This window comes from Rhinolophus hipposideros (genome assembly GCF_964194185.1).
Source record: "Rhinolophus hipposideros genome assembly, chromosome: 9".
In the NCBI taxonomy this organism is placed as follows: domain Eukaryota; kingdom Metazoa; phylum Chordata; class Mammalia; order Chiroptera; family Rhinolophidae; genus Rhinolophus; species Rhinolophus hipposideros.
In genome coordinates this window covers 91,187,408-91,215,212 of record NC_138055.1, presented here as the reverse complement: position 1 = coordinate 91,215,212, position 27,805 = coordinate 91,187,408, and the positions used below count along the sequence as shown (strand labels likewise).

The window sequence follows — 27,805 nt, the reverse complement described above, 5'->3', positions numbered from 1 at the left end:
GGTGAGACCTGAGCTAGGCTGAGCCCAGTGAAGGCGAGGCCAGCAGGCAGGGCGAGGGTGCCGGCTGGAGCCGGCTGGGGAGACAATGTGGCTGGAAGTCTGGAGCCCACCCTGGAAGTTGCGTCAAAACTATCAGTCTCTGTCCAGCAACTGGGATGTGCAGGGACAAGGTTCTGCATTCTGGGGAAGGGTTGGGTCAGAACCAGGTAGGCGCTTAGGGCGCTCAGGTTTTAGTTTCACTAGGGCACTAAAATGCTAACCGGGAATCTCAGTCAGAAGTCCAATGGACTGGCTGCACCAGGGCTCACCAGGGACGGCCACGGCAGCAAGACCAATTCCAACCCACACCTGCCAGCGTGCTCTCTGCTTTCCCTAGGTCCAGCTCAGGAACTGGGCGGGAAAGGCCACACAGGGAAAGAGCCTCAGCACTCACAACTGACAGGGAATGAGGTAATCCCGGGACGCTGGGAGCACTGACCGAGTCAGGAGAAAATCCATACTGGGGCCCCCAGGGCAAGAGACTGTCTTATCCTGTGGAAAGGGCTTCCACTATCGTGAGTCGATTTCTGGTAGAAAATTACCAGCTGGAGAAAGAGTAGGGCGGATGAGATAAACCATCTGGCTTCATGAAGCCAAAGCAGCTGGGCAAAGGAGCCAAGTCAGATAGATAGAGGATAGCAGAAACTGCGAATGTCATGGGAAAGAAGCAGTGTCTCGAGAGCTGGGCTGCCCTATATAGCAGCTGCCAGCCACATGTGACCACAGAAATTTAAATTAATTAGAATAAATGAATTAAAACATCAATTCCTCATCTACACTAGCCACATTTCAAGTGCTCCAGAGGCACAGGAGGCGATTTCATAGACAGGGCATAAGGAACATTTTCATTATTGCAGAAAGTTTCATCGCCAGTGCTGGGCCGAGGCCTCACTTCCTCCCTTAGGTTTGAAATGCCTTCGGGCCCTCGTTTTTCCTGCTACAGGGAAGTGAGCCTGAGGCTTCCGTTGCTCTTATTCAAGGAAGCTGGGGGCAGGAGGTCAATGAGTGTTTTCACTTTGGTTCTATTCACCCCTCTGGACTGTTCTCAAGCTGGGAGAAAGCCGAAAAGAGAGGCCAAGGCTTTGATGACAGAGAGTCAAATCCCCTCCAGCATCCGCCCCTTGGGGAGGTAGGAACTAGGAGGCAGTGAGAACTGGGTGCTCCCTGAGCAGGCAGCAGCCAAGGGGAATGAAGGAAGTCTCAGAAATAGCAGTCCCTGCCTTTTCACCCCTCCACGAGCCACAGGCAGGCCTACGGGGAGGAGGAGCGCACATGGGGACTTTCCACTTGGGTGAGCGCCTCCTTTCCTGGGCAGACCCACTTCCTCTGCAGCTCCTACTCTCCTTGTCCTTGCTGAGTCATTGTCAACAGCAAATCCCAGGCAACTAAGTCACATCATCACTCCCTCTGGTACTAAAACCTGTGCTGACAGCAGAGTGTCTGTGACTGGCATCACTTCCGGAACCACGCTCCTGCCTCGCCCTCCATGTGATGTCAGAGCTGCCCAACTGGGCTGAAGCCTTGGGACCACCGGGACATCCTATTGGCCATAAAGGACTTGTTGGGTGGCTCCCTTTTCTCCTGCCATTCTCACCTTGGGTAAAGGTCAACATGGAGTTTTAATCCAGATTGTATTGTCTACGGATCAGTTTGAAGAGAAATGACATCTTTATATTAATATTAGTATCGAGTTACCTAATTCCTGAACATGATATGTTTTTCCATTTGCTAAGTTTTCTTTAATGAAATTTTGTAGTTTTGTCTGCAGAGATTTGAGACTTTTTTTTTGTTGGAATTATTCCTAGGCATTGGATATTTTTCAGTGCGTATCATAAAGTGTATTTAAAAAATATTTTTCCATCTCTTCTGATAAATTTCAGTTCATTATAAGAAGACAATCCAGCTGTTTAGTTATTTTCAGTCCATTCTACCAAAAGTTTTTCATGCTGATCAACTGGATCTCGCACAATCTTGTAGGATCCAGGTGCTAGCTGCTTCTCTTCAAAGTAGGTGTTCAAGTCAATTCTACTATCATCTATTCCACTCTTCCAGACATCACTGCAGATCTCTGAGGTTATTGTGGGGGCTAAATTTCTCTGAACTGGTTTATATTCACTCGTAGTTTTTTTTATGTGTTTGGAACAGAGTGTGAATTTAAGGAGTGGGACAGTTGAATTTGGGGCAGGGACTTACTTGAATAAATTCATTTTCCATAAAGTGGTGAGAACAGATAGAAATGAACTTGGGAACACCAGTCACTATGAAGACAATGAAAGAATGAAGCAACAGTACAAACTGACCAACCAACTGACTGACCAGCCAACCGATAGACCAACCAACCAATCACAGAGATAGAGAAAAAAAGTGGAGCAGTGACAACTTTAGATAACTTCTCTTTGGCTGTGACTAATGTCAATCAATCTTCAATATCCTTGCTGCATAACTGTCCTTTTACAGCTAATGTTTCCAAGTGAAAATCCACTCATATCACACAGAAACAATCAAGCCAGTGAATGAAAAGGTGCAGAGAGAATCCTAGTTAATGGGGAGATATGAGAACTGTTTTGTATTTCAGGTCACTGTTAGAAGCCCTGGTTCTTGGGCCAGATTCAGCTGCATATTTCTACCGAGCTTCAAATAGTTTCTGGTTTGGTTTTTCGCCTGGAAGTTTTGAGGATGCTTTTCCTGGAGTCTGTTCCTTAATTAAGAACATAGCTTAATGAGAATCCAGGGAGCCCTGCTCTCCCCAACACTCCTCCCACCTGGTTAACCCACTTTGGCCAGCCAGTGACCTTCATCCCTCTATTGCCAGAAGTCCCTTTAGAGGTATTCACAGAAAAGATCCACTTTCCTTTCTCTTTACACCACAGACTGACTCTAGTGGGTGGAATGCAAATGGCTCCAGGATGGCTCTCTTCCTGCTTTGGGAAGAGTCTCTCTTATTTTGCCCACCTCCTCACACTAGAAAACTAAGGAGTGAGGAAAGTAGGAGGCACTTTATGGTTTAGACCACCACAACTGGCTACTGCCTGGGAAACTGGCTTGTTCCTAGATCTTAGGGAGAGTGTCTTTCAGGTAGAGACTCCTGCAGGTGTCAGTTTCATTTGCTTCTTTGGGCAGGTTTGCTCCAAACATCTCCTGTCCTCATGAAACACGATTCAGGAAGTGTCCTGCAGGGCTCTGCAGACTGCATCAGACATCATCAGAAACACATGAGTCAATTGTGAAATGATTCAAAGCTTTGAAACATTTAAACCATATGTCTCATCGAACTAGGTGGAAATGATGCCAGTTTCCCTGTTCGAGATTGCCATCTGAGATTGAAGCTCAACCTGGCAATGACCCTGCATTCCTGGCCTTGCCCGGTCATGTGGTGGCTGTGAAACTGTCAGCACTCCTGGGCCACATGGCTTGGAATAGGACCGTCGGTGGGCAGAGGTACTGTAGGCCCTACAGTGGTGGCCAGGGATACTCAGCAGTTTCTCTAGGCCAGAACAAAACTTATGCTCCTAAACAGGACTTGGTTTAGAAGGGAAAGTGAAAAGAATATATTTGCTGCCCTGAAGGAAGTAGGAAAACACCATTATTATCACCAAATGACGTTCATTAGGAGTTTTATCCTCTGAAAATTAGCCAAGATCCCTAGGCATTCTTTGAGTGAGAGGAAGAATCAGCACTATAAGAACATTGTCTTATCTTTAAAATCCATCAAATGTCCTTTCCCTCCTTCTGAAAAGTACCCAGCAGAACACTTGATGTGGAAAAACGCTAACAGCTCAGTGTGGTGGAAATTACATTAACTGTAAAGTCAGAGGTGTTTGATTCTATTCCCAGTTCTGCCACTTAGCAGTGGTGTAATTAATATTATACTTAATTACTCTGAGCTTCACTTTCCTCTTCCATAAAATGGGGGTGCTAATACCTACAGGGGTGTTTTGAGGATTACATGCAATGAGGTATGTGCAGCACATGGTAGGTTATCAAGAAATGTTAGTTGAATATTAATTCAAAGAAGATGATGGATAGCTTGTTAATGAACATGGATCCGACAGCCAAGGAGCACTCCCACCCCACCCTAATTAGTCCTGGGACAAGTAAAAGTTTGAACAAAAATGGAATACATGGCCAAGGACTCTTCCTTCTGTTGATCTGTGTTGCATCTGGGAAAACTAATAAAGAAGGGGAAGAGAAGTTTCAGAAAGCTAAAGGGGTTTTCTCAAGTCTGTAATGATACAATTCTCTCAGAACCAACTCGTTCCTTCTCATCGCTCTGCAGCAGGTGTTGTAGCAGCCAGAGGTAGCCACTGGGTTGCTGTACACCCTTCCTCAGGGTAGCTGCCCTTGTTGTGAATCCCAGGCCCGTGGATGGCAGTGATTCTGGCCTGTCCTCCGGGCGGAAGATGGAAGGTGCTGCTCAGACCAGCTGGCTCTTCCATTATCCAAAATAATGGGGCTGGTTAGGGAGGTTTACCAGGGTTATCCAGATAATCCAAGGTGACAGGTAATCCAGGCTTTCCTACAATCTTTCATCCAACAATCTACTCTTCTCTCCCACCTCTCCCCTTTTTTTGGAGGAGCTGCTTACAAGGAGGCAAACTCAGACTTTGCAGGTAACTTCTCTTCCTGTACTGGAAGCTGCAAGGGAACAATTACGTAGCTGCCCAGCTGGGAAACAGGGCGTCCCCTCAGGCTGGAACACTGAGACCTGAGTAAACACAGCCCTGGCGGAACTTTTTTACAATGAGGTTGGTCTGTGCCACTGATGAAAAGGGAGGAGTGGAAAACAGATGCCTGAGTGGATTTGGGGGTTGGGCGTGGAGAGGTTTGGTTTGTCGGTCTGTGGGCATAGTTTCTTCTAGATTATGTACTGGGGTGGGGCAGAGACAGGATGGAGAATGGGAAAAGGAGGACCGTTGTCTGCCTCCCCTGGAAGGAGAAGCTCAGCTCTGGAGGGATGTGTTTCCTGTACCTCCCAGCCGCGGTCCAATCTGAGCAGATGTAGGAGTTGGTGCATTTATCATCAGAGAAGACATGGTCCTTCACTGACCACTTCTGCCCCTCGCCTGGCGCTCCCACTCTCCTCTCCTCCATCCCTCTGGTGCCTGCAGGCTGAAGCCTGTTCCCAGGGCCTACCTTGGGTTTGAAGGCAATGAGCTTCAGAATCATCTCCACAGTGAAGAGGCCAGTGAAGAGCATGTTGAGGATGTTCATGGCGATTTTGAACAGGCAGCTCTGCCCGTAGTGCTGAGGGCGGGAGGAACTGTGAGAAGGAGGCAGGAACCTGCACTCCTCACCACCCTCATCTCAACGGATATCTTCCCTGAATCTAGTTCCAAAGGGCTGTCCATGTCTCCGTGGGCAGTCCAGCGGCCTCAGGAGAACTAACAGGCTCTTTCCTCCTCTGTCATCTCTGGAAACAGAGGTCGGCAGAGTTCTACGCTCCTGCTTTGGGTTATGACACCATTATGGAGAACCCTGGTACTCAAGAATGCTCCGGCATGAGCTGACCTCCCTGAAGACAGGCGAAGGGAGAATCAACCTCCACATGCTGCTCCTCGCTGACAGTAACGGGCACTTCAAGCATCTGCTCTCCATTCCCTCCCCCCTCTCCATTTCCTCAACCCAGGGGACTCTGGAGTCTTTCCTAAGGCCCCAGAGAGGAGAGCGTCCTTGAGAAGGGACCCTTGTCTTCATCTCAGAGGAGAGGGCAGCTCTTCTGGTCTTTCTGCCTCCTCTGGTCACCCGGAAGGTGGCAGAGCAGAGAAGACCGTGCAGCTCTTTTACACTCCATCTCCTCCCATAGCACTGTCCCCCATGCAGGGACCAGGGCCCCCTGGACTGACCTGCATGGCCAAGCAGATGGTGTTGAGCAGGATGAGGACAAACATCAGGTACTCAAAGTAGGTGGAGTTGACCACGTACCACACTTTGTACTGGTGCTGATTCTTGGGGATGTACCTCCTCAGGGGCCGGGCCTTGAGGGCGTACTCCACGCACTGTCGCTGGGAGCGAGCGGGGGTGGGGGGGAATGGGGAGAGAGGAGGTTTAGTCACGTGGATGGTGTGGGGGTGGCAGAAGACTGTGGGATGTAGATGAGGCTATATACCTGGGGGTAGGGGTCTCTGGGAGTCAGAGAATAATCTATTGCTCTAGCTCACTTACAGGTTTGAGATGTTATTTGAACATTGTTTGGGTTTCCTGTCACTCCTTAATCAAGGATAGAATCTCTTCTAGTTAATCTCCTCATCAAGATCAGTCAAGGAGTGTGTATCTCCTTTTTTTTCAGCTCGGGAATGCCTGGTACACTGCCGACACTTAGTTGGCATTTAATAAATACTTGCTGCTTGACTGATAGTTGGTCTCTCATTGATCATCTCCTATACCACAGACTCTCCTTGGGGCCCTTCCCTCCTCAGATTTCCTTTCCTGCCTGAAATCAATCTTCCTTACTTACCAGTGTCTACAGATCAGGAGACACAGGTCATGGGTAAGGGATGAGATCTTGGACTGACTAGATTTTTGGGGCTCCAGCACAGATTTAGTTCATTTCTCAGCACTGTGCCCAGATTCCCAGCTCAGGAACCAGGGGTGGGAGGTTGGGGGGGCAATGCAGGCCCTTCTCTTCCCCTCAGCCTACACGCCTAGTCTCTAAGCCTGACCCATCTTACTTCTTCCTATTCTCTCTATCTCTACTATCATTAACCTGATGGTAGATGGTAGAGGGTCTATTCACGTCTCATCTACTTTCTAACTGGCCTCCTTCTTTCTGGTCTTACTTCCAACCCAAAGGCCATACAGTAGCGAGAATAATGAGTTTAATCCTAAGACCTTGACATCAAAACCTGTGAGGGGCCCAGCTGACTTAAATGGGGCTGAGTTGAGCATCTTTCCATGCTCCTTTCCACAAGCAGACCTGATGCGGCTCACAGGCAGGGATGTATTTCCCCATGGACTCATTCCATGGGGGAACCTAGCTGGGGAACTGACCTTGGTGACTACCGCTAGAGCCCAATGTAACAGTTGCACTGACGAGTTGCCAGCTCTTGCTCATAGGCTAACAGAACACGTCACGGCGCTGGGCACGAGTATAGCACTCCTGCTTAAACCTCTATCCTGGCCCCACCTTATGCATAGGCCTCTGGGTTTTACTTCAGAAGCCATTTAATAGTGGTTTTCTAATGCTGTGCCCTTCCTCACCCCCGCAAGCTCTCACTCCCTCATCTTCTAGTTCCTTTCCTCTTTACCAGTGGTGCTAACCCACGAGGGCCCTTTCTAACCTGTCAACTTCTAGATAGGGCAGAGGATTTTCGCCAGTCTGTCACACAGCCTCCTGAAGTAGAGGCTTAACTAGTACTTGTTGGTGGAATGAAGGCATTCGCCAGGCCTGGGATTTGCAGGGATTTGCACTTTTTTTGCTCAGGCTCCTCCAGAGACTGGGGCCCTGTTGTCACTGAGGAGCAGACAGGTGATCTCTTTTCTGGGGGCGCAGACTGCCAGCTGCTCCTGTTCCTCAGTGGCCCCGCTTTCCCTCACCGCCTTGCTCCTCTCCTCCCTAGGAAGCTACCTGGTTCTTGTCCAGCTCACAGTTCTTGTACTCCTGCTCTCCCTGCTCCTGGAAGGTAACGATGACGAAACCCACGAAGATATTCATCATGAAGAAGGCGATGATGATGATGTAGATGATGAAGAAGATGGAGATCTCCACGCGGTAGTTGTAGATGGGGCCTTTGTCTTCTGTGTGGGAGTCGATGGAGCGGTACAGCAGCCTGGAGGGGGGAGACAGGCCCACAGAGGGAACTGGAGAAGCAGGGTCACCTCTGGGGAATGGTGGTGCTGATGCTCCCAGGGGGCCTGGGCTCAGGGGTGCTGCAAACAGCTCTAGGTCAGGAGTCAGAAGACTTGGGGTCAAGTCCCAGCTCTGCCACTTACTGGCCGAGGGACCTTGGGCAAATCACTTAACCTCTTTCAGCCTGAGATTCTTCATGGATAAAATGGAGACAGTAATTCCTGACTTTCCTACCTGGCAAGGTAGTTGATATAAAGTATATGAAGGTGTTTTGAAATGGCCAAGAACTATTTTAATGTAACATGAATCAGGGACATTGATTTCAAATCCTGGAAATATTGATAAATACTGAAACATCTTTGCAAACTGGCACAGACTCAGAGAACATAAAATTAATCCATCAGAGATCAAATATCCATTTAAGTAAAAATACTAGGTAACAAACGACCAGGCTTATTCAGATCATCAGCAACGGTTCAGACTCACACTCAGGTGGTTGGTATGAGTGTGCCCTCCTTGTGAGCCTGGGCTCCGTGCCTATGATGCTTGTTCCTCCCCATGGACAGACACCACCTCCTCTCCTTCCTTTTGTCACCCCGCACAGTTACACAGGTACTTTCCTCTAGATATCATCTATATTTTACCATACAACAATAGTGACTCTCATCTAAGATCCATGTGCTACTATTGACTTAGAAATATTTAGAATTTTCTGACTTTTAGATGATGATTTCACTGGAATACAAAAGGGGAGGGAGCAGGTGTCTGTACAAAGATATATGGACAAGCTGATGGACAAACTGGCTGATAGGGTTCATCTAGGCATGAAAACACTACCTCTGCGAGAAATTTGGACCCAGGCTTTCTTACTTCCCCGTAAATGTAGAAAAGGCTTTGTAGACGGGCTTTGTCTAAGGAGACTCTTTGTCTAAAGAGTCTAGTGAAACAGAGACATTTCTACCATGGTAAGTGCACATTGGGAGTGGTAATCTTGAATCCTATGGTGATCTAAAGGCCCACACTGGAGAGACTCTCCTTATACCCCACTCCTAGATGCTATGACTGAGACCCCTATCATTGTGGCTCACTCAGAGATTAGGAAGGGGTGCTAAAAGAAGCTCATTTTTGGTTAGAGTTTCTGAAATGTTGACATGTTCTAGAAAAAGAAGAGTCTATGTTGCAGCAGTGATGATGGTCTACTGATTGTTCTAGAAACACGCCCCCACAGCCTGGGGTGGATACAAGTAAGTACGACCTCCAGGAAGGAGTGTGGGACACTAATAAGACTCGGGGAATGTGTGCGAGGACAGTGTCTTGGCCCCTCCTATCAGGGTGGCTAGGCCTTGATTTGCATACTCACTCTGGCCACCCCTCAAAGGTGGAGACAGTGAAGAGGGCCATCATGGCCGCCAGAACATTGTCAAAGTCAAACTTGCTGTTCTCCCAGCTGCGGGGCTGGATGATGGGGTGGTCAACCTCCCCGTCCTTGTATGTGATGTAGTTACCCCTGAGAAAGGAGGGGAAAGAGTTAATTTTGGGGGCCTCTCATCTCCCTACACCTGACCCACCAATGTATGACATGCTGGGTGGGATGGGACTAGTTAGGCTTAAACCCCACAGTTCTAGCCATTGGGAAGAGCTTCAGTGGGTAGAACCTGTTACATGTCATATCCATGGGACCAGATTATCCATGGATAGAAGTCCAGCTGCCGCTGCTATCTGAGAAAGAATGGGCTGTCCCTCCTCTCATGCCAAGTCACCAACCCCCGAGTTAACCAACCTTGGCACTGGCTGCCTACTAGCCCATACTTACTTGCATTCTGCCTCGGTCTGCTTGGAACTATCTGAACAGGTGTAGAGCTTTCCCTGGAAGGCAGAAGAACAAAGTGACTGGAGATGTTCATTGGTCAATGACTAAGTCGAAAATGGTCATCTCTATAGCCCAGCAGTATACTAGGGACATGGGACAAAAAGCACAAGGAGAGCAGAGTCCAGGTGGGGAAGACCCTGACACACATATAGAACGCAATCAGTGTCGAGAGGACCACCGGAATTCAAAAAAAAGGCAGCTTCAATCCATGAGCACTGGATTCTTTAGGAAGGTCTTGTGAAGAAGGCAGAAGTGGAACTGGGCTTGGAGGGATGAATTGGGTGGAAGGACACCAGTGGAAGTTTATCTGGTGGGTGGGAGAGAACAGGGGGAAGAATGCTTTAGATGGGAGAATAGCAGAAATGAAAGGATTAAGGCAGAAAAGAGCAGACACCAAGGACGCTGGCCCCCCTGTAGTAGAGGGGCTTTGTCAGAAGCAGTGAGAGAACCTGGCGAGATGTAGGGCTCTGAGAGCTGGGTGGGCAAGGGTGGCCTTGATGGTGTTGAGAATGGGGGACAGCTGTGTGTTACACAGGAAGTTTTGGATCATAGGAGGCCCTCCCCTCTTCTTGTCAGAAGGAAGGGAAAGACCTGACGCGCAGGCAGTGCAGAGAGAGCGAGGGGTCTTCGCTGGTGGGGTAATGCTTCCTGCCAAGCCTGTCCCTTTTCTGGTCTGGGAGGCTGAGAGCAGGGCTGTGGTGACCTTCATGCCAGGTCTGACCAGGCCAGTCTTCGTGTTGCTATATCTGCCAGACCCTTTTCCTGGGCATGCTGATAGGAGGGGGAGGAAGAGCCAAGACGAACCAGAGCCGAGACTGTACCTTGAAGAGCTGGACCCCGATGCAGGCGAACATGAACTGAAGCAGCGTGGTGACAATCACTATGTTGCCGATGGTCCGGATGGCGACGAACACACACTGAACCACGTGCTGCCATTGGAGAGAAGGCAGGAGGGGGTGTGGTTTCATAAAGCCTGCAGCCTGCGCTCCCTTTGGCCGAGCCGCGGGCCTCTCCAAGGAGCAGCCCCCTTACCACGCGGGGAAATCACTGAGAGGCGGAGCACCTTCCCAGCATCACCTAGTGCTGGAACTCAATGGAACTCAGTGGAGCCACTGGACTGTGGGTGGCTGCAGGGACAAAAGCCCTGCCAGTTTCTCATTTTATAGGAGTAGGAATATAGGCACCTCATAGCCATTGGGGGCACCAGTTAGTGTTGGGTCTCTTTTCTGCAAAAGTTTTGCTTAGGAGTTCGGATTCTGAGTTACTGCCTATGTCTGTTTTCCTGATGTGGGACTGGAGTTGCAGGCAGGAGAGTCCAGGCCCCAACATGGCAGCCATTATCTCCTCCCTCCAGCCTGCCCCATACCTCAGCTCAGCTCCGCCAGTCCACAGACTGACTGAGGCTCCTGGTTGGTGGCTTCCCGCCCTGGCCCACCCTCCTCACCTTCAGTCCCTTGGCTCTGTTGATGGCCCTCAGGGGCCTGAGCACGCGCAGAACTCGCAAGATCTTTACAACGTTGATTGCACTGGACCTGAGAAAGAAGCACGGCAGGGGGTGAGCTTCTCCTATGTTTGGTAAAACAGGAAATACTGTGGTGAGTGGCTGTCCTGGCAGGCTAAGCCCAGGCAAACTTGTGAAAATGTGAAGCCTGTGTGGAGTCCTGGGACCATTCTCTACTCCCATCTCTCACCCCAAGAGGACCTGAAGCTTTCCTGTGACCTAACTTTCCTGCGGCTGAGTAAGTAATACAAAAAGCAACTCATCAGGAGTCATGAGCAAAATACTGTGCTACTCAAGGGCATTTACAGTGTGAAAGAGAGATTTAGATGCGGCAAACCTGAATTCAAGCCCAGCTCCGCCACTTGCCAGGCAAGTCACTGAGGATAAATTTCCTAACTTTTCTGAGCCCTAGTTTCTTCGTCTGTAAAATCAGATAGTAGTCACTTCATGAGGTTGGTGCAAGGGTTGAATACGGAAAACATATGTGAATCACCTAGCAGTGTGCTTGGCACATACTGTGAACTGAATAAATGGCAGCTTTTATTATTGTGCCTCATGAAGATGTCACTGAACTTGAAGAAATACTACATAAATAGTAGGACTTTGGGCCTGTGGCTGGAGATGGTGAGCACGGGCAGGAGATATTTTGGTGCTCATCTCTAAGCATGTGTCTTAAGTAGTTGCCCATCATGCCTATATGTAAAACGCTCTCTGGCTCATAGTGCACTCAGGACTTGAAGAAATGGATTCTACACAACAGGTTCCATACACCTAGGATGCCAGGGTCAGAGCAGAACTCTGGGAGCCTCAGGCCACTGTTGTCCTCCAGTGGAAAGGAGGCACTAGAGCACCGGCCACCCACGGGTCTCTCGGCAGGACACATTAACCATCTGCCCAGGTGGCTTTACTCACCGTGCCGTGTTGGGGAGCAATTCTGAAGTGCATACTAACCCTCCCACGCTAACCATCTGAGTGAGATAAGCTTCTCTAGCTTTTGGAGAGCCTCATACCCACCTCGGGACCTAAGAAACGTATGACAGACACATCAGCGAGTGCTGATGTCATTGTTCACGCGGTCAGGGTGGTGTGCTGATGAGGAAGCTCATAGCAAGATCTGACTTCTCTGGTTCCTGGCTCTTCGATCCAAAGGATTCAAAGGGCATTCCTATCTGTCTGGTATCTCAGGGCGGGAGTCCACTTGCACTGCATCACGGTGGCAGGGATTTAAAGGTCAGCTGGGGAAGCACGGACTGAAGGAGGGCGTTCTTGGTTCAAGGTTAAATAGTGATTTAGTGGTGGTGCTGGGATTAGAATCTAGGCCTGCAGGCCTGCGGGCAGATACTTGGGGCGTATACCTGGTGATCACGGGAAAGTCTCACTTCTAACACCCCATCCTCACATCTTCTAGGCTGACCACGAAAACACCCTTGGGAGGGAAGGCCCAGGGCCCTTTTCTCTGCCACTGGTGTGACCTTGGGCAAGTCCCATAATGTCCTGAATCTGTTTTTCTATCTGTAAGCTGGGGATACGTGCACTTGCCTTGCCTACCTCATGGATTTTGTGAGGACAACAGAAGAATGCGTATGTGAACGTGTTCTGAAGTGCAAGTGCAGGATCAATACCAGCTGAGAGGACTTAGGAGAAGCGTGCAGTCAGATGGTTTTAAAGCGGAGCAGGTTTGCAACCTCAGTTGCACTTGTGTGGTGGGATCACCTGGAGAGCTTTTAAAAGTCCTACAGCCCAGGATGTACCCCGGACCAAGTAAATAAAAATCTGTGGGCAAATGTGGTTTTAAAAGCTACTCAGGTGATTCCACTGTGCAACCAAGGTAGAAAATAACCCTCTCTGTTTCTCTCTCTGTCCCTCCCTTGGTCACCCACCAGGTGCTTTGAGTGGACAGAGGGATGAAAGAAAGGCCGGGGGATGGACCACAGCTCAGGGCAGGTCATGGCAATGGCAGGTCCTTGGAGCTGAGGGCAGCCAAGGGCACTGGGCACAGGGCGGAGGGGGTAGGAAGGCCCTGGAGAAGTTCTTCTCGTTCTAACTGGGCCTGGCCCTGCCTGCCAAGGCAAGATCCAGGCTTTTACACATAGTTTTGCTGGATCAACATACACCAGTTTTCACAGCATTGAGGACATGGACACAGGAAATCAAAGCCGCATGTTGTACAAGTCAGAGGCTCCCCCATTCACATCACAGGTCCATGGGTGGGGTGCAGCATGGTCCCCCACAGTCCTTATGTCCTCTCTGACACCCATTCCGAGTCGCATGCCCCATCGTGGCTGGGGGAGCCCTACTCACTGGATGCCAAAGGAGATGAGGGACACGCTGACCACTAGCAGGTCCAAAATGTTGAAGTAGTTCCGGCAAAACGAGCCTTTGTGCAAGAAAGCCCCGTAAGCAGTCATCTGCAGGGAGGCACAGACACACGAGCATGAGTGGCCCCTGCCCCCGCCTGAGACCCCCTCACACCACCCTTTCCTCCCACAGTACCCCTTGGGCAGGGCCCCTGAAGAACAGTGAGGTGACAGAGGACGGGGGCAGGCAGGACTGAAGCGGGAGATCCAGTGCCAAGGTAAGAGTTCTGCAGCTGTTTATACACCCACCAACGGATCCTCAGCTCACGACGTATCAGTGGCTCCTAACACCTAGCAGGTAATCCCAGACTGCAATCTTATGTCAGAAGCCCTTTCAAATCAGGCTGCCATCCCATCATCTCCCATCATGTCTCGTCACGTGCCCATGGCTCCAGCCCTGAGGGGCCCTTGACTGATGCTGCCCTGACCAGGTTTCCCAACTTCCTCTCCAAATTCTGTCTACCTCAGGGCCAGCGTAGGGCACTAGACGTGGGGAAGGTGGGGCATGCCTGGTAGGTCACAACCATCCTGCTTTCCCGGGTCATTTAGGAAAGCCCCGCAATCTCAGAAAAACTGGGCCACGTGGTCCTCTAAAGCCCACGAAGAAGTTCTACCAGTAACTGGCAATTAACATCCCTCCATGTCCTAGCCTCAGATGGTGCTATGGTCGGTGCCAAATATCCTAAACGTGCTGTCTTGCTTCTAGACTGCAGATTATTCAAGGGCCAGAGCTGCGTGTTCAGAGGGGCTATGCACTGTGTGTGAGAAAGCACAGGCTCTGGACCTGGGCTGTCTAAGTTTGAACCCCAACTCTAGTGTATTTTATCTGTGGGTCCTGGGCAAGTTACGTAACTTCTCTGCATTTCGGTTTACTCATCTGAGAAATGGTGGCATGATAATATCTACCCCATAGGGTTGTGAGCGTCAGTTGAGCTATTACATGTAAAACACATAGAACACTACCCTGCTGATACTAAGTGTCATGTAAGTGTTGGGCCAGTTAGCTTGAATTTGAATTCTGGGCTCTTCCTGCATGAGGGAAGTTCAGTCCCACGCCACAGGTTCCCTGCTTTCTGAGGCATGCACAGAAAGCCACGTGAGAGCCCTTGGGTGATGAGTACTGTACCAGGGCTTGGCTATTATCGCCTCCCTCAGAGCTCAGGAGCTTGACAAATAGCCTTTCCAATTTTGTTGACTTGAATTAAGGGCAATGGATTTCCAGGTTAAGGGCTATGAAAGGTCACGGGCCACAAAGTGTCAGCCAAAGAGAAAAATCTGAAGCGGGTGGCTGAGAGGCAGAGCAGTTCCCTGGTCTCCCGGGGTCCAGTTTATCTCTTTGGAATCAGAGCATGCCCAGGGGCAGCATGTCTGCAGAGCAATTCAAAAGCAAACACAGGGGAAACTGGCAAAAATAGCTCTTGCAACCTAATTCTTTCCATTTATCTCCTGCCGCAGGGGGTCACAGGGGACTCAGGCACCTGTGTCCTGCAACACTTTCTAAAAGTGGGTAGATTATATAACGGTTTGCAAGGGAATATAGCTGGAGATCTCTCCGGAAGGCCCACAATCTGGAGGGGCCTGCTGCCCTGTGTCTCAGTCAAGTTTTGGGGTCCTAGGGAGTGGACTGAGTGGCTCCCATGGTTTATGTCACCCAGAGTGCCTCCGCACCTGCCCAAGACCAAGCTCCTTCCCCAGCCACCCGACTGTCCTCCTAGACAAGGGCTGAGTCTGCTCCTGCCTCGCTCCTGGCTTGGAGATTGTGAGGACGCTACTGAGTTCCAACAGAGCCACCTGTTCCGGGAAAAGCATTCCTCGATTCGGTGGGCTAATAAGGGCTGAGAGTGCCAACTTCTATCCTTAGATCTGGGCTCCTGTTTTATCAGGGGAAAGGTGTGTGTGTGTGTGTGTGTGTGTGTGTGTGTGTGTGTGTGTGTGTGCAGGGGCATGAGCGCACATGCCCAAGCAGGGCGAGAGGAAGAGCGGCTGTAAGAAAAAGGGCAACTGGATGCTGAAACAATGGAGCATTTATTTGAAAATTACTGGTGGCATTTATAGCATCTAAAAAGGTCAGGTTCAAGCACCTGGAGTGACTATTCCTTTACCTTGCTTTGCTGATTGCTGCCCACCCAGTTCCTGCTTGCCGAAAGTTCTAAGTCAGGAAAGCCTACTGCTGGGGTATTTTGAGCCTGGGGAGAGGAAAGGAGTGGGACATAGCGTCCCTAACTCTGAATTGGAAGGGCAGGAATGGCCCTCTGTCCAGCCACAGGTGGCCACCACTTCTCTAGGCGGCAATTCTGGCTATTAAATGCGTCTTATCGTTTGTAATTTCTGCTCATTGGTTTTGGTGCCACCCCTTCCCTCATCTAAGTGACAGGCCTTTGCATCGTTCAGGTCAACTGCTGTCCTACAGGCCTTTTCTCTTTAAGGCCAAGTATCCCCAGGCCTTTCACCTGCTCCTGATCCTAAATGCCCCTTTTGGATGACTGTCAGGGTCTGTGCCGTGGCAGGACGCAGACCGTCCGGCCAGGCCAGACCCCATGGGAAGGAGGTGCAGGAAGTGTACTGGGGTTGGGGTTTATATTTAGAAGCACATTGAGTATATAAGAGAGTAGAAGAGGGAGAGGGTGGAAGAGAGCGGAGGATTTTGCCGTGACAATGCTCATAAAGAGACTTTTGATCTGTTTGTATGGCAATCTTGAAGGGAAAACAGCACCACTGAAATCCACAGGGAAGCTCTGTGGAGGGGTGCTGAGAATTGGGCTTCAGAGCTTTTCTTCAATTTTGGGTGTGTGTGTGTCTCCCAGAGTCTGAAGCCTGGGAGAAATCAGCTCATCCTGGAAAGGGGGTTTTACAGTACTGTGTCCTAGTGTAGCCAGGTAGCTCTCGGGGCCATCTTCCCACTCCCTGGAGTGGGGCCTGGCCAGATCTGCTCTCCTTGAGCAGACAGAACACCTGAGAAACACTCCTGTCAGCTGGAAGCAGGGGCAGATGCCGGGGGTCTGGGGGAAAAAAGGCACGTCAAACTGTCCCACTCAAATTGTATGTGGACGTGACAGAACTGTCATGTACAGGAAGGGGTTGGGCCACAAGTTGGGAGTTCCATGAGGAAAAGAAGGGTCTGGGGCTGGCCGTGGTACTTGGTTGGGTGTGGACCCTGGCTTGCATCTGCCACCTGAAGGGGTGAAAAGGGAGCCTGACTCCTTGGAGGGGTATCCCAGGCAAGTGTCTCAGGAAGAGCACACCAAGCTGAAACGTGTGCTTCACAGCTTTTGGCCCTTCTTTGTCGGGTAACAATATAATCCACCCCTGTCCTTGAGAGGTGAACAGATGCTGAATGAACTTTTCCCAGGTCTCAGAACCCACACCCTACATCTCAGATGAACCGGCTCGGCAATGATTGGTTTAGAGGCCCAGAGAATACTGGAAAAACTTAGAAATCATAACAAAATAAATATAAGGAATATATTAGCTATTCATGTAAATAATGAGACAAAACTTAGAAAAATTAGAAATGCTGTTCAGAGGTGGGCTCTGCCGTTTCAGGATACCCGAGCTGTAGCAGTTCCATAAATGGCACCACCTGTACACGGAGGCGCTAGAGGAAGGTGGGTCTGGGCCTGTGCGCACAAGTCTGGGGCTTAGGGGGCTCCAGAGTCTTTCTCACGCCCCTGTACTTAGCTCTCCAGTCTAATTCTCCCTACTCCATGCCCGGGACAAGAGGCATTGTAACAAAGCTTCTCAGCAGGTAACTGGGGGTCCCAGAGTAATCTAGAGTTGTCTGTCAAGACCCTTGTCGTGAGGCTGGCCCACATCTCACGTTAGGCCTACAGTCACTACTGCACAGGCTCCACTCCAGCTTAACCCTGATGGCTGCAGCAACTACTGAGGAAAGGTCTGACTACGGGAATCAAAGGGGTAGCCAAGGTGACGCTTTCATGGCCCTGAGCTTCTCCACCTTTGGTGTTTGTGCAGTGTCTCCTCTGGGCAGGAGAAGGGGAGGAGAGTGCTAAGCAGGGGTCAGTCATTGATTGCCCAGAGATAAAGTGTGTGTGAGCATGCGTGTGCATGTGTGCACGTGCATGTGTGTGGTGTGTGGGAGGTGGGGTGTGTGTGTATGTGTGTGTGTGTGGAGTGGTGTGGGCGTGTGTGTGAGTGTGGAGTGGTACGGGTGTGTGTGTGTGGAGTGGTGAGGGCATGTGTGTGTGTGTGTAGTGGTACAGGCGTGTGTGTGTCTGTAGTGGTGCAGGCGTGTGTGTGTGGAGTGGTGCGGGCGTGTGTGTGTGTGGAGTAGTACAGGCGTGTGTGTGTGTGTGTGGAGTAGTACGGGCGTGTGTGTGTGTGGAGTGGTGCGGGCGTGTGTGTGTGTGTAGTGGTGTGGACATGTGTGTGTGTGGAATGGTGTGGACGTGTGTGTGTGTGGAGTGGTGTGGACGTGTGTGTGTGTGTAGTGGTGTGGACGTGTGTGTGTGTGGAATGGTGTGGACGTGTGTGTGTGGAGTGGTGCGGGCGTGTGTGTGTGTGTGTGTGTGTAGTGGTGTGGACGTGTGTGTGTGTGGAGTGGTACGGGCATGTGTGTGTGTGTGTAGTGGTGTGGACGTGTGTGTGTGTGTAGTGGTGTGGACGTGTGTGTGTGTGTAGTGGTGTGGATGTGTGTGTGTGTGGAATGGTGTGGACGTGTGTGTGTGTGGAGTGGTGTGGACGTGTGTGTGTGTGGAGTGGTGTGGACGTGTGTGTGTGTGGAGTGGTGCGGGCGTGTGTGTGTGTGGAGTGGTGTGGGTGTGTGTGTGTGTGGCATGGTGTGGACGTGTGTGTGTGTGGAGTGGTGCGGGCGTGTGTGTGTGCGGAGTGGTGTGGACGTGTGTGTGTGTGGAGTGGTACAGGCGTGTGTGTGTGTGGAGTGGTACAAGCGTGTGTGTGTGTGGAGTGGTGCGGGTGTGTGTGTATGGAGTGGTACAGGCGTGTGTGTGTGTGTGGAGTGGTGCGGGCGTGTGTGTGTGGAGTAGTACAGGCGTGTGTGTGTGGAGTGGTACAAGCGTGTGTGTGTGAGTGTGTGTGTAGTGGTGCAGGTGTGTGTGTGTGTAGTGGTGCGGGTGTGTGTGTGAGTGTGGAGTGGTGCGGGCGTGTGTGTGTGGAGTGGTGCGGGTGTGTGTGTGTGAGTGTGGAATGGTACAGGCGTGTGTGTGTGTTTGTGGAGTGGTGCGGGTGTGTGTGTGAGTGTGGAATGGTACAGGCGTGTGTGTGTGTGTGGAGTAGTGCGGGCGCATGTGTGTGTGTGTGTGTGTGTGTGAGTGTGGAGTGGTACGGGCGTGTGTGTGTGTGAGTGGTGCGGGCGTGTGTGTGTGTGGAGTGGTGTGGGTGTGTGTGAGTGTGTAGTGGTGTGGGTGTGTGTGTGTGGAGTGGTACAGGCGTGTGTGTGTGTGGAGTGGTACGGGCGTGTGTGTGTGTGGAGTGGTACGGGCGTGTGTGTGTGGAGTAGTGTGGGCGTGTGTGTGTGAGTGGCGCAGGCGTGTGTGTGCACACCGCTGACGGCACAAGGCTAGACTTTGGGACAGGACAGCGTCAGTGTTGACATTAGCAGCCAAATGCCTCTTCCAGGCCGAGAGGAGGCAGGTGCGAGGTGGGGGTAGGTTTCTTCTGGCTTCTGAGCCTGAGCAAAGTGCTAGCACGAAGTGAGGGGCACTAATCCTTCCGATTTCAGGCTTGAGAGTAAAAAGAGAATGAGAAAATAAGAGAGAAAAGAGACAGGCAGACAGAGCAGAGATAGAGAAAGAGGCAGAGAGAATGCACCGCTCAGATTGCATTACCTTAAGGATAATTTCTAATGTAAAGATACTAGTGAAGACATAGTCTGCATTGCCTAGGATCTGAAAAATAAGCACAATTCGATTAGTGGCTCAGAAGGAACCGGACACCAACAGGAACATGTGTTAGCGACAGACGGAAGCAGAGAGCTAGCAGGGCAGGAGGAGGACAGGAGAGGAGGGGTGGGGGGGTGGTTTACCTTCAGAGCAATTTCAATGGTGAAAATGGTAGTAAAAACAATATCAAAATAAAACAGAATCTGCAAAACAAAGAGAAACAGGGTGGGGATGGGGAGGGGAAGGGAGAAAGCAGACGGGAGGAGAGTTCAGCCGATGTTCACCAGAAAAGGAATCACACTTCAAACCCACAGTACACGCCACTTGAGCCTTTCCATGCAGAAACAGAAGGCAACGGGTCAGGAGACGAGTGGCACATCCACAGCACCATCCTGAAGCAGCTGGCCTCAGGCAGCTTAGTGGCTCTGGATGAAGTCCCCAGAGGTGTGAGGGGAGCTTCCAGGGCAGGCCTCAGCTGGCCCTGGTCCAGCAGCACCTGGTTTGATGCTTTTCTCATTAAGCCAGTACTTACAAACCCAAATCAGACCAGGGGGCTAGATAATTGTCAAAAGGACAAAGAGTGGAGATTTTTTGTTTGTTTGTTTTGTTTTGTTTTCTATTTTTTGCAGGAAGGTGTGAAGTGCTAAACCAACATAAGTGCGACTCAGCTAGCTTCCCCCAAGTTGGTGGATGTCTACACTGGTGTGCATGCTTTGCGTCAAAGGAGGGTGTCTCCTCCGGGGGAGGACTCCCAGGTTGGGGGAAGGCTGCGTGGTTTCATGTTTTATTATACTTAGGAGAGTGGGCCAGAGCTGGGGCCAATACCTTTCTTGGTAAGAAAGCTCTGGACCAAGCAGGACCACGGAGTGGTCTGCATGGCTACGTCTTTAGATTGGAAGGCTCCTCTCTTCGTGCCCACCTGGTTGGGATTTGAACAAGTCTGGAAGCTTTGAGATATATCAATTCTCATTCAGCCTTTAATGTTCCCTGGAGCCTTGGTTCACTGGAGACATACGGTTTTCTATTCCACAGAAGCTCTCCTTTACATGAGGGCGCCTTAGCAGTGCGCACCTGTTTGCCAATCCTCCCTCTCTCTCTTATGATTAGGATGGGCCAGAGCATACTGGAGCAAGGTAGGGAGTCAGGGGTTAGTCTTTACTAAGTTTACAGGCAACCAGAGCTTCCTGGGGGCATCCACAGGGCAGTGAAGGTCCTGACCCTTCAATCAGGCCAGCCTGAGGCATTTGGGTACATGTTCTCTTACATGCTTGTTGTCGTCCTTAGTTGGTTTCTAGCAAAGCCCCAATCTCTTAAAGAAATGTTTATTGTGCACTTGACTATGGGAGTTGGAATTGGGATCCTGATTGAACAATGAGGTCAGCAACAGAAGCGGAGGGGCCAGTCACATTCCCGGGAGGAAGGGGTGCAGAGCACAGAAGGGAATGCATACATGGTTCCTGAAGGAGGTGTGCTGGACGGGGTCCTCAGCAGCCAGGGAAATGCTGCTGAGCAGAATGAAGAAGAGGATCAGGTTGGTGAAGATCGTGTCATTGACAATGCGGTGGCACTGGAGACGAAATCTGCATGGGGAGGAGGAGCAAAGGAGAAGCTCGTCAGCGAGGCAAGGGAAGCGGCCCGGGCTCCGGACCCCACGCCCTCCTCTCACGTGCAGAAGTCTCCCGGGTTTGGGGACTGGGCTTTTCAGCCTGCAATCTCACTGCTGCTGGGTGATGACAACCATGAGCCCCGCCCCCACCAAGAGGCACATCTGCACAGAACTTTACAGTTCCAAAGCACTTTTGCTGACAGTAAACTTTTGACATTTTAGAGGGTTACATCTGAGACTTTTGGGATTCTCTAAATTTTCAAGTACTGCTGTGACAGTAACAACTGGCTTTCACCGGGGGACTCTTCTTCCCCATCACTCAAAAAACCCAGTTTTGAGATCTACTTCCTACATTTATGTATCGGGAACAACAGAGCCACGCAGAGATGTGAATGCTGAGAGGCTGGCTGAACCTGCACTCTGCTGAGGTGACTTCCTCCTGTGCGATAGCTTCAAGGTGTGCAATTCAATTCCACACCTCAGCACAATTACAAATAACCACACACGTGGACCTCTGGGCACTCACAGGTAGGACCGCAAATGTGAAATCCTTGATGGCCAAGGGTGTCTTACATACTATCTCATCTTGAGAATTTAGGAAGGGGATATGGGTGATATCATCATCTTCATTTTATAAATAAAAACAATAAAACCCAAGGAGGAGAAGCTTGCGCAGAAACACAACCTGTAGAGTAAGGCAGTAAGGGCTAGACCTCAGGCCTTCAGACCTCTGCTCCTGGCACTGTGATGGACTAAATGCTCTGAAAGACCCCACTGCTGCAGAAGCACCAAATACTGGAAAGGACAAGCTCTTCAGGACAATTCTGGTTTCATGAGAGTTAGGAGAAGACTGCAATGATCATCTCAAACAAACAAACAAACAAACATCCTCTGATCAGGGGTCTGTGTGGTAGGTAGCCAGGAAGGGCAGAGTGGCCTGAGGGTAGATGCCAGTAGCAGCAGCACTGCTATCAGGAAATGGCATTTCAAGCCAGGCTTGAAGTGGGGCAGAGAAGCCTGGCACTCCAAGCTGAGCCTACCCCTCCAAGAAGCATCTGGACAAAAGCTTCCTCAATAATATTTAGGCCCACAGGAATCTCACCAATTAATAATTGAGGTCATAATCAAAGCTCATTAAACATACAAGAAGATAAGGCACTAAGATGGGCAGTCAACAAATAAATGACTTAGACCACCTAAAAACTGTGCATATTAAAACTATCAGGTACAGAATATAGAGTGACTATATTTGAACTATTTAATGAAATAAAAGGCTTGATCCCAAACGTGACAAATTAACAAGGAAGTGTTAGTTATAAACAGATAGAGCTGGAAAAATCAAGCAACAAATTGAACTACCTGAAATGAAAAAGTATAATAGTCAATATAAAAACTGGTTTAAACAGTAATATAGATAAAGTTGAAGAGAGAATTAAGAAATTGGAAGATACAGCTGAAGAAATTACCCAGAATACCAAAAGAGAGATAAGGAGATGAAAGACATGCAAGACACATTAAGAGATAGGAAGGACAGATTGAGAAGATATAACATATGTCTAATTAGAATGCCAAAAGGAAACAACAGAAAGAATGAAGGAGAGACAATATTTAAAGAGATTATGGCTGTAATTTTTCAAGAATTAACAATTCTTATTCTAATCTTCATGTTGTTCAAGAACTGAAGAAAAATATAAATCATAGACTTAGGAAGCATAACATATTCCAAGCAAGATAAATGGAAAGAAAGCCGTGTCTAGACACATGGTAGTAAATCTGCACAACATGAAAGGCAATAGAAGATGGAAAAGCAGCTAGAGATGGGGGAGATTACTTACAAAGAAATAATAGTAGGGATGACAGCTGACTTTACAGTGGAATAATACATTTAACATGCTGAGGGACAAAACCTGTCAATCTAAAATTGTGTACACAGCAAAACTATCTTTCAAGAACAAGAAATGAAAACAATCACAGATAAACAGAGGCCAAATGATTTTGTTATAAAGGAACTACAGGAACTTCTAAAGAATGTACTTTAGGACACCTGAAACTAATATAATATTGTATGTCAACTGTAATTGAAAAATAAAGTATAATTAAAAAAGAAAAAAAGGAATGTACTTCAGGAAGAAATAAAATGATTGCAGAAGGACAAACTGGTAAGTTGTATGTAAATCCAATTATATGCTGTCTATATAATAATACTGATACTGATAATAATGTCTAAATTGGGTTAAAAATCAAGGTAAGGACTAAATACTAATCAACAATAACATGTAAGGCCCGAGGAGTTGAGAGGAGTTAAAATAGTCTAAGCTCCTTCTATTTTGCTGGATTAGATTTAGGATATTGTTTAGCTTTGGACTTTGTTAAGTTCAGTAGGCTTTCTAATTGGTGATTTTGGTAATCACCAAAATAATAGAAATAAAGTTTATACATTTCAAAAATGGAGAAAGGAAATAAACATAGGCCTTCTGATTTAGAATCTAGAACTCTTTTCCTTAAAAAGAGATAAGGGGGAGATTCTCTACAAAGGAATGAAACTAAGAATGACAGCTGACTTTATAGTGCAATAATACATTTAGCCTGTGAGAGATAAAACCTGTCCCTCTCCTTACACAAGTTGTGGGGAGTTGGGACAGTCCTAGGTTCCATCCTGAGGTCAGAGGATGCTGGCATCTTCTGGGCTTGGACCAAAGCAGAGTCCCACCTTCCCCACCATTCTCACACACCTGTTGTTGGGGCTGAAGATGAAAAATGCACTGGCTTCTGGCATGGGCACTGCCTTTTCCTTAAGGTGTAGCTCAGAGAGTGGTCGTGGGCGAGGGCCCACAGGCATCTCGGGCTCCTCCTCATCCTCTTCTCCTGTAAGAAAAAAAAAGCACCATTCTAAATAACTCCACTACTCCCACTTATTTTTACCACTGTGCTGCTTACTTTCAGATTCCTTCCTACCGTCAGGAATCAACATATCATTTGTATCTCTGAAAACAGAGGGTGCCAGCCAAGACAGACTCAGCTCTCTCCCTGTGGGCACTACTGGAGTTCATCTAGGTTAGAGAAAGACTTTCCTGGAAGCACATGATAAGGGGGCTGTAAGTAGGGTGATTAACTCATGCCGCTTTTCCAAGGTTTTAAACCGTCAGTCCCATACAATTTGGGATGGTTGGTCATCCTAGTTGTAAGGCACTAGAAAAGGTGATCAGCTAAGACTAGGGCATTGCCAGATGTACTCATTCATCTAGGCTGCAGGTAGAGGAAATGGAATGGCTTAGTTGACTTGTGGGATCCCGTGCAAACAATCCCATCCTTGGAGGTTCCAGGAGTTTAGAGTCAACACTCCCCATTTCTGAAAATAGAAAAGAATCATTTGCTGTAGGGACAATAGGGCAACAATGCTGACAGCAACAGGCCCTTCATTCAAAGATCTGGACACTGACCCAGTTAAAGAAGTTCCTTTGTTCTGCCAGCCAGTGGCCACATTTACTGTGGACCAAAGGCAAATGACTCCCTCCTTTGCTTGCAAGCTCACTGTCGGTGGAAGGAGACCAGTGCATGCCCGTTCTGATCAAATGCATTTAAAATGTTTAGATGGAAGTTAAGAGCATGGGCTCTCCAGCCAGTGCCTTGATACAAATCTTAGCTCTGTTTCTTTCTGGCTATGGACATTTTATTTAGTTTCTCTGTACCTCAGTTTCCCCATATGTAAGATGGAGTAACAGTTCATACATGCCTCCAAATGGTGCCTAGCACATAGCAGGTATTATATAAAATATAAACGTTAGCTGTTGTTATTGCCATCTGTACCCATGGGAGAGACTCGTAGCCTGTAGATTAGTGCTTAGCACCTTTCTCTGTCTGATCATGGCCTGCTGTTATTCCCTGACAAACTTTCCACTCACATCAAGCAATTTTCTGAACACTCACTGTAGGGGGCTGAATAATGCCCCCAAAATTCGTGCGCTCCTGGAACTTCAGAACGTGACCTTGTTTTGGAAATACAGTCTTTGCAGATGTAATTCGTTCTGTTGAAGTCATGCTGTACTGAGATGGGCCCTCATTCCAAGGACTGCTGTCCTTTGAAGGAGAGGAACAGACACAGAGAGAAGGCCGTGTGAAGACAGGCAGGGCCGGGGTGAGGCAGCCCAGGAAGTGACACACCGCGTGTTTTCTCCTTTCCTCACGCCCTCTCGCTAGCTGAACTGCCCTTCATCTCCCTCTCTGCAGAGCTGATGGTAATTTAATGCTTATCTTAATCATTTGTGTTCATAGAAAAACATATTTACTAGCTTTATGCTTTCCTAAGTTCCTAATGATGAGTTTTGCATGTTCTTTCACCTTAACTCGTCTGCCTCATTGTTTATGAAGTTTTATATCAATTTCCATTCTTTGTGAGAAGCAAGTCCGTTGGTCCATTCAGACACATACCAGCTGAATTTCAGCCAAATATTTAAGGGGAAGCTATTTCTGAAAGACAAACTCAAATCTGTAAAGGAACAGAGACCTGACAGCATGTGATGCTTTGCATGTGTTACATATAAGGAGAGAGGCTGACAGATTAGGAAAAGTCAGGTAAAGTTCATTTTGGGAGTTGGGAGCTGAACCACCTAGCCTCCCACTCCCAAATGCCAGTGGTACCCCTTGGGGAGGGCCTTCATTTCCCCATCTCTGTTCTTGGAGGTTTGGTAAGTGTGAGAAGTGAGGTCCTCCTGCACGGTGGAGTTGCTATGCTTTCCAGGTGGTAGGTCACAGCATTCAAAAGTAAAGCCACTGCATATTTTAGTGTGGCTTCAGAGTTCACTAGCAGCTAAAGGGCAATGCCTGACTGGTAAGGCTGAATATCCCGAGCGGAGCTGTGCAGGGAGAGACTGAGAGAGAAGGCCAAGGGTGCTCTTTCTTCATCCCGTCTCTTCTCTTCATCGGCTCGTCTCAAAAACCCAGTCACCTTTCATTCCTCCTTCTCGCACTCTAACTTCTAAGCAATTGCTAACCCAGTTGCCTTTCCTGCAGAGTGCACCAAAGTCTCACCACTTCTCTGTATCTCCAGCACCATCACCCTGGCACAAGCCGGACAGCTGCATTAGTGTTCCCACTGTCCCTGTTCTACTCTGGACACTCTACTGCCCCTCTCCACACAGCAGCCAGAGTGAGTCTTTTAAAGGGTGACCCGGACATCACAGCAGCCAGAGTGAGTCTTTTAAAGGGTGACCCGGACATCAGGTGTGTCTCCACGGCATCAGAGCAGACCAGCCTCTTGTGTGGCTTGGAGGCCCTGTGTCCCTGCTCCGGCCTAGCCCTGGTCTCGTGCCCTCGCCGTGTCTCGCTCCTTCTCTCTGCTCCAGGCACACCGGCCTCTTTAGGTTCTTCAGCAGCCGAGTGCCTCCCACCACAGAGGGTCTGCACTTGCTAGCCCCTCCAGCTGCACAGCTGTCCCTCTGATTCCCATACATCTACTTCCTTTCACTCATCCAGGTTTCAGCCCAAGTGCTGCATCCTCAGTGAGGCCTTTACTGACCTTTCAGCCAAAGCAGAGAGCGCCCTCGTAACTCAAGAGAAACAAAGGCCTGGGTATGAAGGATAGCAGAGAAGGGTGGCCATGTGATCAGGGAAAAGGACACACTCTAAAAAAAATATCCAAAGAATCCTGAGGAATCAGCAGAGTGTGGGAATAGCTTTTCAGTTTAAAAGCAAAACGGTTCCAAGAATCATCAAAGCAGTGTCACTGGAGAGACTTTTCTATGATGGCCCATATGGTGACAATAGTATCCTCATTAGTCTTTTTCTCCTTGACCTGCTTCTCTTTGATTTACTCACAGCAACAAAGAGAAAAGCCATGAGTATATTTAGAATAATGAAATTTGAGGTTATTGTGCTGGGTGTGTGTCTGCCCACTGCCATGAGAGGGAACAGGTACAGAGCTGTGTGGGGGGGCCTCTCCAGAGCGTCAGGCAGGGGGCTGGCTCTGCGTGGGGCCCAGAGAGATTTGTCTTATTACTGTCTTTCTTTTTAAACTTTAATAATAACAATCCTCCTTATAATAATCCTACAAGTAGAGAGACTCACACGGTGGACCTTGATACCCAGCTCCAACAACTTTTGACACTTTGCCTATCTTGTTTCATTTACATTCCCCGCCCCCATTTTTTTTTTTGAGGTTGGAGTATTTTAAAGCAACTTCTAAACCTTTTAGACTCCAGCTCTACACACTTCAGCATTTTAAAAATAGAACTACAATAGTGATATTATTACATTAACAAGATGAACAAAAGTGACTTAAACTCATTTAGTTCTCAGTCCATATCCAATTTTCCCGATTATCTAAAAAAATGTCATTGTAAAGTTTATTTGTTCATTCAGGATCAAGACAAGATCCTCCCATTGTACTTGGTCAGTATTTCTAGTATATCTTTGAAATTCTGTGTCAGTTTCCAGCCAGAAGGGTTTTAAGGCTTCCAGAGGCTCAGTACCCACACCTGCAAATACCCTTCCTGCTCTTCTGTCCAAGCCCCAGGAAGCCCACCCCGATTCCCCTTGCAGAGGGAGGTGAGAGAATGGAATGACCTCAGCCACCTACTCCCCCAGGACAACAGACGATGGTTGCCAGTGTCCTTGCAGACAATCCAGCAGAGAACCCATGGAGGGAGAGCAAAAAGGAAAACCTAGCTTTGCTCGTCAACACAGAGGGTGGGCAGCCCCCGAACATGGTTACCAGGCCAGAGACTGCCTAACCTATACGGATGAGGAAGGCTCAGTACAATCAATAGTCCCTTGACTGTTGTAACTCACTG

At 48.9% G+C, this 27,805-nt stretch overlaps 1 protein-coding gene across 21 annotated transcripts in view; it reads right to left on the bottom strand.

Annotated features, from left to right (window-relative positions):
- CACNA1C (calcium voltage-gated channel subunit alpha1 C) overlaps positions 1-27,805 on the bottom strand; it is a 722,361-nt gene that overhangs the window by 72,022 nt on the left and 622,534 nt on the right. For 10 of the 21 annotated variants that reach the window (XM_081059047.1, XM_081059052.1, XM_081059050.1 and 7 more), the window contains 11 exons: positions 23,750-23,882; positions 20,862-20,991; positions 19,555-19,614; positions 13,498-13,604; positions 11,140-11,227; positions 10,517-10,624; positions 9,639-9,691; positions 9,186-9,332; positions 7,604-7,805; positions 5,883-6,041; positions 5,173-5,283 (listed from right to left, as the gene is read on the bottom strand). In XM_081059047.1, the coding sequence (XP_080915173.1) occupies positions 5,173-5,283; positions 5,883-6,041; positions 7,604-7,805; positions 9,186-9,332; positions 9,639-9,691; positions 10,517-10,624; positions 11,140-11,227; positions 13,498-13,604; positions 19,555-19,614; positions 20,862-20,991; positions 23,750-23,882 (1,298 nt within the window). Of the gene's footprint in view, positions 1-5,172; positions 5,284-5,882; positions 6,042-7,603; positions 7,806-9,185; positions 9,333-9,638; positions 9,692-10,516; positions 10,625-11,139; positions 11,228-13,497; positions 13,605-19,357; positions 19,418-19,554; positions 19,615-20,861; positions 20,992-23,749; positions 23,883-27,805 lie in introns of all 21 variants that reach the window. The other 11 variants (XM_081059051.1, XM_081059053.1, XM_081059039.1 and 8 more) reach the window with 2 other exon arrangements.